General features: G+C 34.1%; 1 protein-coding gene across 22 annotated transcripts in view; it reads left to right on the top strand.

The window, feature by feature from the left end:
- Positions 1 to 15,752, top strand: part of FIP1L1 (factor interacting with PAPOLA and CPSF1) — a 77,892-nt gene that overhangs the window by 48,265 nt on the left and 13,875 nt on the right. For 12 of the 22 annotated variants that reach the window (XM_039221747.1, XM_039221748.1, XM_039221744.1 and 9 more), the window contains 2 exons: positions 12,210 to 12,264; positions 13,865 to 13,920. In XM_039221747.1, coding sequence (XP_039077678.1) covers positions 12,210 to 12,264; positions 13,865 to 13,920 — 111 coding nt within the window. Of the gene's footprint in view, positions 1 to 10,156; positions 10,184 to 12,209; positions 12,265 to 13,864; positions 13,921 to 15,752 lie in introns of all 22 variants that reach the window. The other 10 variants (XM_039221745.1, XM_039221749.1, XM_039221727.1 and 7 more) reach the window with 1 other exon arrangement.

The raw sequence follows: 15,752 nt of genomic DNA on the forward strand, positions 1-15,752 counted from the left end.
TGAAAGTCCCAGATGGCATCTTCTAATAGGAGGCTGTTTCGTCTACATTGAAAATCTGTTGTTTAGTGTAGCCACCTTTATGGATTACCTGAGCTAGACCTCTGGGTAGTTTGCTGCAGCTTCTACATCAGCACTTGCTGCCTCACCTCGCAATTTTTCCTTAAACCTCATGAATCAACCTGTGATAGCTTCAGCCTTTTTTTCCTGCAGCTTCCTCACCTCTTTCAGCCTTCATAGAGTTGAGGAGAGTTATAAGAGCCTTGCCCTGGATTAGCCTTTGGCTTAAGGGAATGTTGTGGGTGGTTTGATCTTCTATCCAGACCACTCAAACTTTCTTCGTATTGGCAGTAAGGCTATTTTGTTTTCTTATCAGTTGTGTGTTCACTGGAGTAGCACTTTTAAGTTCCTTCAGGAACTTTTCCTTTGCATTTACAACTTGACTATTTGGCACAAGAGGCCTATCAACTTTTGGCATGCCTTCCTCACTAAGCTTAATCATTTCTAGCTTTTGATTTAAAGTGAGAGGCCTGTGACTCTTCCTTTCACTTGAACACTTCAAGGCCATTATAGAGCTATTAACTGGCCTAATTTCATTATTGTTGTGTCTCAGGGCAGAAGGAGAGAGATAATCATAACACATCATTTATCGATTAAGTGCTCCATCTTATATATGATTGCAGTTTGTGGCCCCCAAAACACTTAAAACACTAACAGCAAAAGATCATTGATCACAAATGGCTATAACAAATAAAATAATGGAAAGCTTTAAATACTGCTACAGTTACCTTAAATGTGACACAAAGACAAAATGTGCAAACCCTATTGGGAAAGGACTCTAGTAGACTTGCTGATGAAGTGTTGCCACAAACCCTCAGTTTGTTAAAAACATAAACACGGTAACTACAGACAGTGTTATAAAGTGGGTGCAATAAAATGAAATATGCCTGTAATGTTAATTTTCAGCTACATGCTTTCCATATTTTAAGTACCTGTCTGGATTTCCTTTGATTACTTATTCTTAGAATTTCCATGCTGTCCTGTCAGCATTTAAGAATACTAAATCAGATGAATTCTGACGCTGGTTAAAGCTGTACCTAACTGTGGTGTATTTGCTGCTGGCTGGACAATAGTAATTCATACTAAAACCTAATATTTGTAAATTGGGACTATCTGAATTACTCCTTAATTTTACCAGCTAATGAGCTGTTGAGAGAGAACATAGTTCATATTTCCAGCTATGTTCCCAACAGTGCTAATCACAAAGGTCTTTTGTATGCTTGACATTCCCTAAATAAGATAGCTGATTGAGTTAACATGCTTATGTATCCATAACACCAGAGAGATTCAGATTGATAGTCTATACAGTTAGATACTTCTCAATTAGAGTGGGTACTAGCTTTCAATAACAGTATGGCTGCATAGATGTATACCAAATGAATCTAGGCCTTGATTAAAGCCACATTGTCCGTTACCATTTAGCACAGAACCACATGATTACAATACATTCTATAGAGTTCACTATAATTTAGATCACCTTAAGAAAAGCAGCTAATGAAAGAAAGCTGTGGGTCAGGAGTCTTTTTATAAGTTTGCCTTAAAAATTACTCCATTTTTCTTAGAGAAACCTTGGGTTTTCTAGGGAAATACTGAAGGAAGAAAGGGGGAAAAAAATCCCTTGAAAATTTAAACGTATTTTAATGTTTTCTTTGTTACATTTGTTTTGAAATGCAGAAGTTTTAAAGACTATAGGCCTATATATGATGGGACAAATATATTAATCATTTATTGTGCCCATATTTTTCAGGTGCTGATTTTTTCTTAAGTACAGTGACTATACATTCAGATTTGCCTGGAATGGGTCTTTACACCTTTTATTCCAGTATAACTATGACTATTCACTCTCAGAAATCCCTTGGTTTGAAGACAAAAATTATGGTCAGTTCTTGGAAGTTTCTAAGCATAACTCATTGCATAATAAGGTGATAGAGATTGCATGCATTCAGGGGACTTTTACTGTCCAATGGCAGACAAGGAGAGGTGTATTGCCTCCCACCCCCTGAAACACATATCAACAAATACATAGGAAACCTTGTTAGTAACAGAATAAAATATTTGCCACAATTGATTTGTATGAACAGTGGAGGTTTTGTATTGTAGAGTGCAGTAAATATGTAAAGGATCTCTGGTCCTAAATGGATGTCATGAAATTTGGACTAGCTTTTTTGCATGAAAACATATTTAATGTGGTTTCCTGCTACCATACTAACAGTAGCTTGAAAACACTGATTATTCAACATCTTTAATTTTCAGAAAGTCTTTTGTTTTGACTGAACCACCTACTACTTTCTATTGTGTTAAATTTTTCAGAAATGCATTTGTGCGGCTTCATGCTCTCACTGAGTAATAGTAGAAATTCATTTGACCCTTGAACAATACCAGGGTTAGCTACTCCAACTCCCCAAGCATTCAGAAATCTGCATATAACTTGACTTCCCGGAAACTTCTACTGATACCCCATTGTTCACTGGAAGCCTTACTCATAAACAGTCAACACATATTTTTATCTTACATGTATTATGTAGAGAAAACAGTGTTAATTAATATCATAAAGAAGAGAAAATGGGGAATTTATAGGTCTGTACTATAAAAAGTCCACATGTAAGGGGACCTGTGCAGTTCAAACCTGTGTTGTTTAAGGGTTACTTGTAACAGCTAATAATAGCTAATGTTTCTTACTATTTTGGGCACTGTTCTGAGCAACATTTCATGTATTAACTCAACATAGATGATTCTTGACAACACCTGAAGTAGATATTATTCTAATTTTACAGAAGAAGAAACTGGGGCTTCAGGTGTTTAAGCAATAGCTAGAAAATAGAACCAGTGGGCAGTTTGCTTGAAAGCCTGTTTTGTTAGCTGTGGTGAAATGAATCATGGCCTGTGTCAAGAAAGCTGTATTACGTATGGCATTATGTGTATTCACCTCAATAGCATGTCTTTTAAATGCCTTTTTTTTTTTTTTTTTTTTGGTATTTTGCTCATGTTGAAGTGCATGCATATATATTTGTGGATAAAGAAGTTAGGGAGGTTGAGGAACCAGATTTTTTTTAAAAAATCTAGTTAACTGAGGTTTTGCTGTTTGCCTGATTTGTGTTGTGTGTTTATTGACTATATACTTGTAATATATTTGTTTATTGGAAGAAAAACTATAAAATTGGAAAGATTGATGTTATATAGTACGGTTGATTTTCTGATACTTTTTTATTGTGGTAAAATATACATAATATTTATTAATCTAACCATTTGTAAGTGTACAGTTCACTGGCATTAAATACATCACTACTATCTATACCTAAAACTTTTTCATTATTCATAACAAAACTGTACTCATTAGATAAGAACCCTTCCCTCTTCCCCAGCTCCTGGTAGCCTCTCTTTCTTTCTTTCTCTATGAATTTGTCTATTGTAGGTACTTCATGTAAGTGAAATCATACAGTGTTTGTCCTGTGTCTGGCTTTTGTTTTTAAAATAATGTAATTAATGTTTGTAAACTATTTTTTTAAACTGTGTTCCAACTATATTTCATTTTATGGTAGATGTTTAATTTAAATTTTTAAGTGTTAATTAATTTTAGTGTCATCCTATTTTTGTCTTCATTTTTTTATAACAGAGTTTATTGAAAGACGGCAGATTCATTTTAATTTCTTTCTGCTTACATTAATCAGAATTAAGGCTCATGTGACTACAGTTCTGTAAATATTAAATTAAAACTTTCAGGAGTAGAATTCTGTTAAGTTGAAGAAGGATTTTTGCTTCACTGAAATACTGTAGTCCAGCTAGTTCAGACCACAGAGAAAAATCATCCCTGCTTTTAAAGTTGGATATAAGGTTTACCTGTTTATCTAGATTTAGAAACGTGTAGGGTTCTGCAGATGAGTAGGGTTTCCTAAATTTATTCCAAAAGATTTTTGTCAAGTACCTTAGTGTCTCACTAGTCACGTAGTACCATGAATTATATGAACTTAAAAATTGTGTTAATTCATTAAACATCTTGATTTGGGGTTAGCAGTGACACAGAGAGTGAGAGGGAGAAAGACAGCTCACCTCTGCTGTCTTTCTGAACTGCCTCCGAGGACTACATTGTGGATTAGTTTTCTGTTTGCAGTCTGGTTCCAGCACAGTGGCTCTTAAACTTTTTGGTCAGAGACTATACTCTAAAAAAAATTAATACAGTCTCCCAAAGAACTTTTATGTATGTGTGGTTTATCTGGTTTTTGTATTAGAAATTAAAACTGAGAAAATATAGATTAAAAAAATATTCTTAATAAATCCATTACATATTAGCATTCAGACATTTGTATGAAAAATATTTTTTTCAAAACAACGTCTAGTGCAAAGATTCGCCTTGTTTTATAGTTTTGCAAATATTTTTTTACTGTGTGGCTTAACAGAAGAAAGCTGGATTCTCCTGTTTGTTTCTGTGTAAAATTTTTTTGTGGTTTCACATACTGTGTAGCCTCTAGAAAACTTTATTGGACACTGTACGAGAATGACCATGAAAATGGCAAATAACTTCTTAGTGTGTTTTGACCTTGCAGATTCCTTAGAAGGGTAGAGACCCCTGGGAATCTCCAGATAACACTTTAAGAACTGCTGCTTTAGCAAAAGCTTGGCCAATACTGGATGAGTATTTGCACCCTTGAGAAAGTGCAATTTTGAGAAGTTATTTTATGAACATAATATTTATTAGGCTAATTTTTATAGTTCTGTAAGATTTTTGGTCTTATACTGTAAGTCTACCTATTAACTGATGGTGTTTGCCAAAAATTTTTCTAGAAGTACCTTTAAAAAATATTCCTTGAAGTTTTTGAGAACTGTACTCATTTTCTCTTTAGTTTTTTAATATTAGAAAATCCCCAACAGCCTATCAATATTTTCAATAACCTAAAAATAGAGAATAATGGTAGTTATCTGTATTTTTTATTTGAACATTTCTGGCACAATTAATTTAAATGTAAGCTTAATGGATATTAAAACCTTCTTTACAATGATGAGTTTTGAATGTCCTTTTTTTCTCATGGGTGTTCCCATTATAAAGTTACATTTTGAATATATTGTTGCTACAGTTTATAGAATTTAATCATGTTTTAATATTTGCCTTTTGTTTGTGCTACTCTTCCAATCATTTTGTGATTACATTGCAGCTTATGGAAACCAGTTCCTTTGTAAAGTAAAGTTCTTTGTAAAAATACTGTTATTTCTATTCAGAGATATTTTTATTTGTCTAATTAGGATTTTACGTTTGGTAGGATTTAGATTATTTTATAAATTAGAGGATTAAGTAATTCTAATAAGGGTAAAATAGTTCACTTTATAATTAACATAAAATTATCTTGTTTACCTTTTAGGTATGGAGTAGACTTGATAACTTGGTTGCTTTAAGTTTTGTGACCATAGCACCTTTAACAAAATTTTTAAAAACATTACTCTCATCCTTTTTTACACCTTGTAATGAACTGTTTTACTTTAATTATTAGATAGTTTTATGGTCTTCTACATCTGTTTCTTAAAGGCTAGATAGTAGAAAATATGTGTGTATATAATCTTAAAAATACTGATGCATAGAAAAGCAAGTAGTGTGGAAGGTAACGCTTAAAAGATTTTTATAAACCTTGGCTCTATGTATTCAATTTCTTTGTGCTGAATATACTTACAAACTTGATGACGTAGAAGTAGAAATCAGTGAGTGTTAAGGAAAGTGATCAAACTTATCTATTAATAATAGTGCCAGTGAAATTTACAAGTTTGTGAGAACTTGCAAGCATAATTTGGATAATTCTGCCATGCCTTTTTCTTTCACTTGAACTTAATATAAAAATGATAGGTAGTTTATATGTATTGGTTAGCTGTTGCAGAGTAGCAATTCACTCCAGAAAGGAGTGGCTTCAGACAACATACATTTATTATTGAATAGTTATTGTGGGTTAGGAATGTGAGGACAGCTTAGCTGGGTCTCTGCTTCAAAGTCTGCCACAGACTTTGAGACGGTCATCTCAGAGGCTTGACTGAGAAGGTACTCTTTCAAGATCAGTCACCTCTTTGTTGAAATCAAGATTCATTTCCTCTCCTGTGTTGCAGCTTGGCGCATGAAAGCATGAATGTCGAATAGACAGTAGAGGATACAGGCCAAATAGAAGTCACTGTCTTTTTTAACTGTTAGCCTTTTTTAACCCAAGCGACATCCTGTCATTTTTGCTGGATCTTTTTTTGTAGAAATAAGTCATTATTTATCTAGTCTACACTCAGGGAATGGTATAAATACCAAATGTGTAAAAAGGCATAAATACCAGGAGGCAGGGATCATTAGAAGCCATGTCAGAGGCTCTCTAGCATATAACTGTTTTCTGCCTTAGAAAAATAATGATGGGCTACATTGAGAATGAGTTCATACAGTTTTCATTGTTGTTGAGTACAGAGCCTCTATTAATTTTATGCGAATTTTTAAAATATAGTTAAAGGCAGGGCTGCTGCCTTTCTATTTCTTTGCCTCAGTTTCTTCACTTCCCAGATAGAATTTTAGGTTCCTCCACCCCCATCCTTTACCTTGAAGACTATGCATTACAAGAAAAATTATATCCAATTCTCTTTCTTCTGAGCATACCAGATAGTATAGACTATCATAGAGCTATATTATTTTACTTCAAAGTGTCACATGTTCTGTTTGTTTCACAAACATTTGGAATGGAATTTATTTCATGTGTATTGAATATTGAGCTGGTTAGCAGCAATCGATAGAGAAGTTTGGGATCTGATTCATTAGTTCTTAAAGTATGGTCCCTGCTCAGCAACATCCTCATTTCCTTGTTAGGAATGCAGTTTCTCTGGCCACACTGCAGACCTACTGAATCAGAAATTCTAGGGGAAGGACCCAACAGTCTGTGTTTTAACAAACTCTCCAGGTATTTCTTTGGGCCACTAAAGTTTCAAAACCTAATTTTTTCAGTCCTGTTATAACTTGAATATTAGTTTTCTAAAAGCTTTGGCCTACAGTACTAGAAATCTTACTTTTACTACTGTTATGCAAGGCTTTCCAGGGAAATAAAAATTTTTTTTTCATACTTATTTTACAGATAAAGGAAACGGTAAAACGGGATACTTGCCTGTATAATTGATATCTTTTGGTCAGGTAGTGTGTGTGTGTAGCCAGGAAGGTGGGGTTGTTGAAGACGAGGACAGGAAGTTTTGAGACCAGTTATCTCTTTCCTTCCTCTGTTCTCTTGTTATCAGAAGTCAAATACTAAATAGTGATTTTTACATGAGAATTATATTGACCCAACATTATCTCACATATTAAACTTTTGTAGTTGCATTTTGAAAATATATCTGATAATACCAAAGAATTGATTTATATTGCGTTTTACCAACTTTGTGGTTCTGGTTCAGTAAACATTAATCAATAAAGATTTGCACTGAAATATCTTAGAGGTCTCACAAAGGGCCTTTTCTGGTTCTCATACTAACTTTGGGATGAGTAGATACTGACTCAAAGACATCTATTTATATATATAGCATGATTTTTCTTTTCTTAATTCTTTAGAGTTGATTGTTAAAAAACCTGTCCTATGATACTACTATAGTAAGATTAAAATTAAAAGCAAATTGTGATTTGGGGCGCCTGAGTGGCTCATTGATTGAGAGTCCCATTTTGGCTCAGGTCATGATCTCACGGTTCATGAGTTTCAGCCCCACATTGGGCTTGCTGATGTCCTTGCAGAGCCTGCTTCGGATCCTCTGTCCCCCTCTCTTGCTGCCCCTCCCTCACTCGTTCTCTCTCTCTCTCTTTCTTTCTCTCTCTCAAACATTAGAAAAACAGACTAATTTTAACAACCTTCATAGCATAATTAATAATTTGGTTATAACTTTTATCTTTATGTTTTGTGAAAATTTGACAATATTTTGGAAGGCTAAATTTTGAGAGGGCTCACTAGTAATTCCATAGTTATTTTGCATGAATTCACATTTTAGTAAGTTGCAGGGAGCATTAGCCAAAGTGATGCATGTTGCTCATGTATCCATTTAAGTAGTTTATTAGAAGAATTACAGAGTTCTTTGCCTAATTTCATACATTCTTTGTGTTATACAGTAGCCGCACCCTATATCCACTATGGTTTTCCCCACTTTTACATGCCTGTGATAAAGCTTAATTTATAAATTAGGCACAATAAGAGATTAACAGCAACAATAATAATGTAGAACAGTCATAACAATATACTGTAATAAAGGTTATTTGACCTCTCCCTCTCAACATATTGTATTGTGCTTACCTTTCTTGTGATGATGTGAGATGTATAAAATGCCTGTGTCATGAAATGAGTTGAGGTGAATGGCATAGGTACTGTGACATACATAGCATTAGTCTACTGTTGACCTCCTGACAGTGTATGTCAGAAGGAGGATCACCTGTTCCAGACTGTGGTTGACTGTGGCTAACTGAGACTGCGGAAAGCATGGCTGAGAGGGACTACTGTACACCTAAGAAAACAATCATGTATTTAAATATAAAAACTAGGCCACATAGTGAAGTTAAACAGTGCTCTAGAAGACTTTACACTGTTCTAAAGAAAATCAGGTAATAATAGATATTAAGAACATTTAATATGCTCTGCCTTTCTTCCTTTTCCCATTTAGTATGGTGTTTAGGACTCTGCTAGGTTGTATTGTTTATTGTTTGCTGGATTCTTTTAGTAATTTAGGAAGCAGCAAGGTAACTTCAGGATGGACCAGAAGTGCCATGAAGTGTAGATGAAGTTAGACATTTGGAGGTCTAACGATTTTCGAAAGAAACATAATGGCTTGCATGTCTTTTATATATCTTTTTCAGTCTTGTTGGTTTTGTTTAGCATATACTTTATTGTGTGGACAGTTAAATCAGGTGCTTCATTCTCCGTTTTAAGGCTACTGGCTGCCTTAAGTTTTTTTTTTTTTTTAATATATAAACCTCTTACTCTGGTAAAACATGCACAGAAAATATTTAAATTACTAGCAGATGTTTCCATTGACAAGAAAACATTTGAAAGTGATTGTTTTTATTATTTTTCCCCATGCATTTAATTAATGAATTTGACTCCCCCCTCATCTTTTGGACTAATTTTGATGTAGTTTTTAAGATACGATTTAGTAAACCATTCTGTTGAAATTATGGTATAAAATTTTTTATGAAATTTTTTTCTACTTTCCTAATTAGAAGTGTCATTATTCTTCATACAAAAAGTAGAATTTGTATGCCACATAAGTTTTACATTAGGATTTAAGGGCACATTTGGCCAATGTAAATTGAGAATGTTTATTTATACATAGTTTATTTCTTAAAGTATACAATGTGTGCAAATATCAATGAGAGTCACTCAGATTAGTATATAGTGACTCCTATAGAAGTAAATTGTCCACATTTATCTTCATGTGCCCTGGGTGTGTATGTGTGTGTGTGTGTGTGTGTGTGTGTGTATATATATATATTTGTGTGTGTGTGTATATATATATATATATATATACACGAATATATACATGAATATATATATATATATATATATGAATTGGCTGTATCCCCCTTCTCTACTCCCACATATCAAAGGAAATAATAACCTTTCCCCAGTCCTGTCAACAGTAGTAAAATAATCCACAATAACATTTGAAGATCCCAGAAAGCTTCACAAAAGTGAATATTCATTATCTTCATAGCTACCTCATATTACGTACAGTATTCAAGACTCCATTGATCATTTTCCCCATAAAATAACAAAATCAGATGTTGATTATCAAACTTAGTGTTAATTTCATGGAGTTTGATATTTGTGCACAAAAAATGCACAAGTGTGCTTTTTAAACTGATGTCTAACTTTGTGATTACACCTAGTGGGGGAAGTCTTGATACCAAGTTGTTAGACTTGGATTTCACCAGGAAGTCGGACGTTATACTGGAATTGTTGGTCCTCTGCAAGAAAACAGAATGCTTCTTTTGAGTGAAGGAAAATGAGGCGAGGGGTTTATTTCAAAGGTTTTTATTTTTTTTATTTTTTTATTTTTTTGGTGATGGCATAAATACATAACAGGTTATAAAATCCAGTTACTATATTAAATTTCATCACTTGTTTTTTAGGTATTCCAATAACTGTACCACCTCCAGGTAAAACTTTTTTCATGTTTTCTCCATCATTGTTAATAAACATGAAATTTCAAGCTTATAGTTACAGAAGGGACAGCGTCGATGTGGTTAGACTATGGAATAGGCTATTGGGATTTCAAGGTCCTATTTTCAGCTCTGCCTTTGCTTCATTCCAGTTTTGATTAAGATATTTAGTTTTCTTATACCTGTCTTACCCACTTTTTGTAGAAATAGAGATTCTGAGAAAATTCTCACCATACCAATTTATTGAAGAAAACAGTATGGGATATAAAATAAAATTTTTATGAAAAAGCTTTTTCAGACCAATGAATTTTTTATATACTAAAGCAACTACAAAGAGAAGGGAAGGATCATTTATTTTGCTTTTTCATAGTTTCTGATTTTTTTTACCCTGCTGGTATAAACTCAGTATCGTGAGAAAATACGTTCTGAACCATACAATTAGGTAGATTGACAACTGGTCAGATGGTTGGTCTTAGTGTGGTCATTAAATTGTTGATTGTTGTAATGGTGTGATCAATAGTTTATATGTGACCAAGTGTGGTTTTTTGATATTTGTCAGTGTTGTCTTTTTAAAAATGTTTTTTTGCAGTGTGATGCAAATGTGATAGCAGGTGTATTTACTGAGTTCAGTATTAAAGGCCAAGGAATATAGAGAAAAGAAGAGGTGACAGTACTTGGAAGGGTGGGTCTGAATTCATAATGACCTTGATAAACAGAAATAGTGGAGTTTAGGTAGCATAGGATAGTATACATATGTAGTTGTGGGATAGTGAATCACTGATTGTGTATCAATGTGGCTGAAAAAGGCTTATCAGGAAAAGTCATAAAGGAACCATTGGTGTGTCTAGTTTAAAAAGTACAGAGGTTGAAAGTGTGTATAAGATGGGATTTTTAATCCTATTAATTGCTGTACTTCACACTTCTGAGATGTTTAATAGAGGAGTGACAGATGCTGAAACTGGGTGCAGTGAAGATGAGCATGGTGAATTTGAAACAACTTGCAGCAGGGCTGAAAATGGATGTAAATGGACTTTGAGAAGGGTTAAGGGAACTGGGATTCATGGTTACATCAAGTACTAAAGAAGGAGGCTTAGTGGAAGTGTTTCCAAATCTGTACAGGGTGATAGAGAATATGACAATGGATTGCTTCATGTTCTCATTCAGGACAGCATATGAGCTGTAGTGTAAGAGATTTAAATGACATAATTTAAACATTTCCTAATAGCAAGGGTTGTTAGAACTTGGAAGAAATTGGTATCTTAAGTTGTAGAATCTTAAAGACTTTTGTTGGGATGCTTTATTGCCTATCTGAACTTGAAAGTGCAGAGTAGATTAACTGTTAAGGTCCCTTTTAGCCATATTCCGTGGTATTTCATTTAGGTACTATGAATTACTGAGAATCCAGACCTCATGATATAAAGATGCAAATTATTTTCTCTCCAAACTAATCCAGAAACTATATTATGTACCCTTCTTTGTAAAATAGTTCTTTAGGATTGTGCTATTTAAAACCTATTTTATGATGGATGTACTCAGCCTTAAGCATTTATATATTTACTGGTAAGATTTTATTTAAAAATTATAATTTTAAGGAAATTTCTATACATCTAAAACAAAACATTTTTTGAAAGAGGTAAATGCTATTTTATTTGCTTTTCTTCAAAAGTATTTCAAGTATAACATATCTGGTGGCAACACTACTACTCTTTTATATATGGATAAGGTAAGGCATTGAGATGAACTTTCTCATACTCACAAAATGGGCTGTGTGTGGTGCTGAAAATAAGACCGGGTGTCCTGACTCCCAGTTTGTGCTCTGTGTATTAGACCAGACTGTTCATTTAAGTTTTATTGCTCAAGAAATCTGTTTGTAAGTTTAAGCTCCATTTTTTCTGTTCATTATAACATAGAGAAGCACGTTATGTCCCCAGAGAAATTTAGTGAGACGCAGCAACTTTGTTTCACGTGTGACATTAAATGTACATCCTATTAACTTTTTTTATCTTATGATTGAATGTTTCAGGTTTTCCTCCTCCGCCAGGCGCTCCACCTCCATCTCTTATTCCAACAATAGAAAGGTAAATCAGTATGGATAGTGTGAAACTTTTTATCATTGGTAGACTTTTGACAGAAAAATAATACACACGTCTTGGTAATATTTTTAGATATTTAATTTTGTAAACACTAAGGAGTACCTCCCTTTTAATTCACAACTCTAGATCTGTGTTAGTTACTTTTGCATAAGACGTTTGATACATAGTCCTGTAACAACACAGTACAGAGAAAACCAACTGATAGCATTTGGAAATATCTTGGTTTGTTTTATGATACACTGATGAAAGAAATTCCTAGATTGGTAGAAACTTGGCTCTAGTCTTTTTTGTGGTATATACAAACAGATAACTAGTAATCATGAATAATGCATGTCTGTTTTAGTATTAAGTAAGGACAGTTCTTATCACGGACCATAGTAAAGAAAAGCTCCCTATTCCTTATGAGCCTTCACAAAGGAAGATTGGATCCATTCTGCATGGCAGTAGCCTTATTTTTTATACTAGGAGTGCTGTACCTCTATTTAGATGCTATCTATGTACATAGATGGCAGTATGGTGTTGGACGACATAGGTTGTGAAAATCTGAGATCTGACTCTAATTTTGGCTTCAGAATTCCCTAGTTTTGTGTTGCTAGGCAAGGTTCATAACTACTCTTTGGGACTCCATTTCCTCTTTCACCGAATGGTGTTTAGATAGAGTTGTAAAGATTAAAATAGCTAGTGAATATAACAGTCAGCACAATTCATGGCAGATAGAAATTACTAAAAAAAAATGGTGGCCATTGCTATTTCCTCTTAAGTAGCAAGTAAATTCTATGAAAATAATGTATTTCTGAAAAAGTGATCCAGATTCTATTAATAGAAAAATTGTGAGAATTTTACATCAGTAGCATCAAACCATGCATAATTTTCAAAAAGGAAATGATAAAGCCAAGTCTTAATTGTGAGAATATAAGGATTTACTTTCATTAAGTCCTTGTTAAATATATATTTTTCTCAGTCAACAAATGTAAAAAGTATTATTTATCCTGTCTGTGGGAGTGAGTTTCTAAATCATTAAAACCTATTCATTTAAGTTTATTTATTTATTTGAGAGAGAATATAAGTAGGGAAGGGGCAGAGAGAGAAGGAGAGAGAGAATCCAAAGCAGGCTCAGTGCGGAGACTGCTGCAAAGCTCAGTCTCATGAACCGTGAGATTGTGACCTGAGCCGAAATCAAGAGACACACACTTAGCCAACTAACTGAGCTACCTAGGTGCCCCAAAACCTGTTTTGTTTTGTTTTGTTTTGTTTTGTTTTGTTTTGTTTTGTTTAAGATTAAACTTTAGCAAAGTCTCAACTACTCTGTTAGTTTCAGAGTTTCTTTTATCTTGGGAATCAAGCTGAATTGATTGGATTATTCACATTAAAAGTACTAGCAAGCTTTATTTTTCTTTATAAGCGGGTTTAATATGTTTTGAGGTTAAAAGCCTGTTTTTGTATTATAAAATTACAGAATTAAGTTTTATCATTAGATGGTAGTTGAATGAAAGTCCTAATTCTGCCTTGATGTTTTGCATTTGCACCAAACTATTAAAATTTAGAACTTATTTGCAACACATAAAAATACATTTTTCTTCAACAGTGGACATTCCTCTGGTTACGATAGTCGTTCTGCACGTGCTTTTCCATATGGCAATGGTAAGTATTACTTTTAGCTGCCCAGATTCAATGTAACCAGTATTTAGATATTTTTAAAGCAATAAAAACATACTTCCATGGTTTAAAATACTATCTTATAGAGAGAGCAATTAAAAATATTAACTAAAAGAATAACTGTGTCTTACATTCTAGGTTACTTTACCGAAGAATTTTCATTTTTTATCAACTGTACTCTTAAAAATGAGTAAATGGTGACATGGCACGGATATTTGTATCTCGCCTTTTCCTAAAAGAATTTAGGATTTGTCAGCAAATTGTCTCAAACTTCATTCATAATCTTTTTGTTGCTTCATGTCATCTAGCTAACCTTGTTTTCCTCTTTTCCCCTCACTGGTTTTTCTTCTAGATCATTTGGCTAGGTCCTCTTTCCTATTCAGTCTTTACAAAGTAATCTGTTCTAAGGGCTTCTGATGCCACTTTTCTGCTTAGATCTCTTGGTCATTCATTCATTCATTTTAAAAGTACTTAAAGCATTGCACTAGGTTTTAGGGACACAGTAAACTGTAAACCCTTGTCAAATTTATAGGCTAGTGAGGAACAGCCAGGTGACAGAAGAAGGTGTCATGGGAGCATAGTGGAGAGGTCTCCCACTCCAAAAGGGGTGGAGAGGGAGATAATATTATTTGAGATTCCAATCATGTTCAGAGAGATAGGGGTGAGAGAGAATGTGGTAGGCTTTTTTGAACTGAAAGAAGTGTAGTGTGGCTGGAGTGTAGAGGTTGCATGGTGAATGTTTAGAGATGAGACAGGAGATTACGCAAGATGTTATAACCATGCTGTATAGATTTTCAACCTTATGCAGAGGGCTCTGAGGAGCCATTTAGTTTTATGCTGAGCTATGAAATTGCTAGACTTATATTTGAAAAAGGTCCATTCAGGCTACTTACTGTGAGGAAGTTGTGGATTTGTAGGGTGGATTGAAAGAGGAATGGCAAAAATGCTGCTTGATTTGGGGAACACGAAGCTGTTGGAATTATCTGGGAGAGAAACGATGGTGTCTTATATTCAGATAGTATCACTTGGGATTGAGAACATTGAATACTTCCAAAGGCATTTGCGAAGTAAAAGTTATAAATCTTGATAGTAGATCAAGTATCAGTCATCTACATCCATTTACCTTGTAGGTGTCTGTATCAGGGTGTTGTAGTGTCCTTCAGACCCACCTTGTTCAGACTACATGTGTGTCATTCATTCACATCAAAAGGTGGTCTTTCAGTTGACTTGTTTCAGTGATTATACAGCCTTTTATTATTGGTTTATTGGTTCTTGCTGGGCTCCCAGGAAGTCCTGCTCCTTGGGTTGGAATCTTGCTTTTCCCTTCTCATTATTTATGTGACTTTCATAGATCTTCAACCATTAAATAGCATAATTCTTCCTCATAAGGTTGAAGTTTAGTGAGACTACATTAAAGCACCTTAGTCCTACTATTTAACACTCAGATATTAGCTATGATTTTTATGATTATCTCCAGCAACCTCTAAGTTCTTTCTCTTTTCTGCACCTTGAGGCAGTGTAGCCTGAGTGTTAAAGCATAGCCCCTGCAGTTTGCCTGGGGGCGGGTCCTGCATCTGTCTTAATCCTCGTAACTTGGGATAAGTTAAATAACCTAAATCCTTTTCCTCCTCTGTGAAATCAGCTTTGAACATAAAGTGCTCAGCACAGTGTCCATAATATGTAAGGCCTTGGCACACATTATTTGTTTAATTATTTAAAATTTTATTTTTACCTTTTTAAAAAAGGCACTTGCCATTTTCTTTGTTGTGAGATTCCTTGTATATTTGTTTCAGTACACATAAACATGAGGAATAGCC

Source organism: Hyaena hyaena, unplaced genomic scaffold, assembly GCF_003009895.1.
Source record: "Hyaena hyaena isolate Hyena2069 unplaced genomic scaffold, ASM300989v1 scaffold_1002, whole genome shotgun sequence".
In the NCBI taxonomy this organism is placed as follows: Eukaryota; Metazoa; Chordata; class Mammalia; order Carnivora; family Hyaenidae; genus Hyaena; species Hyaena hyaena.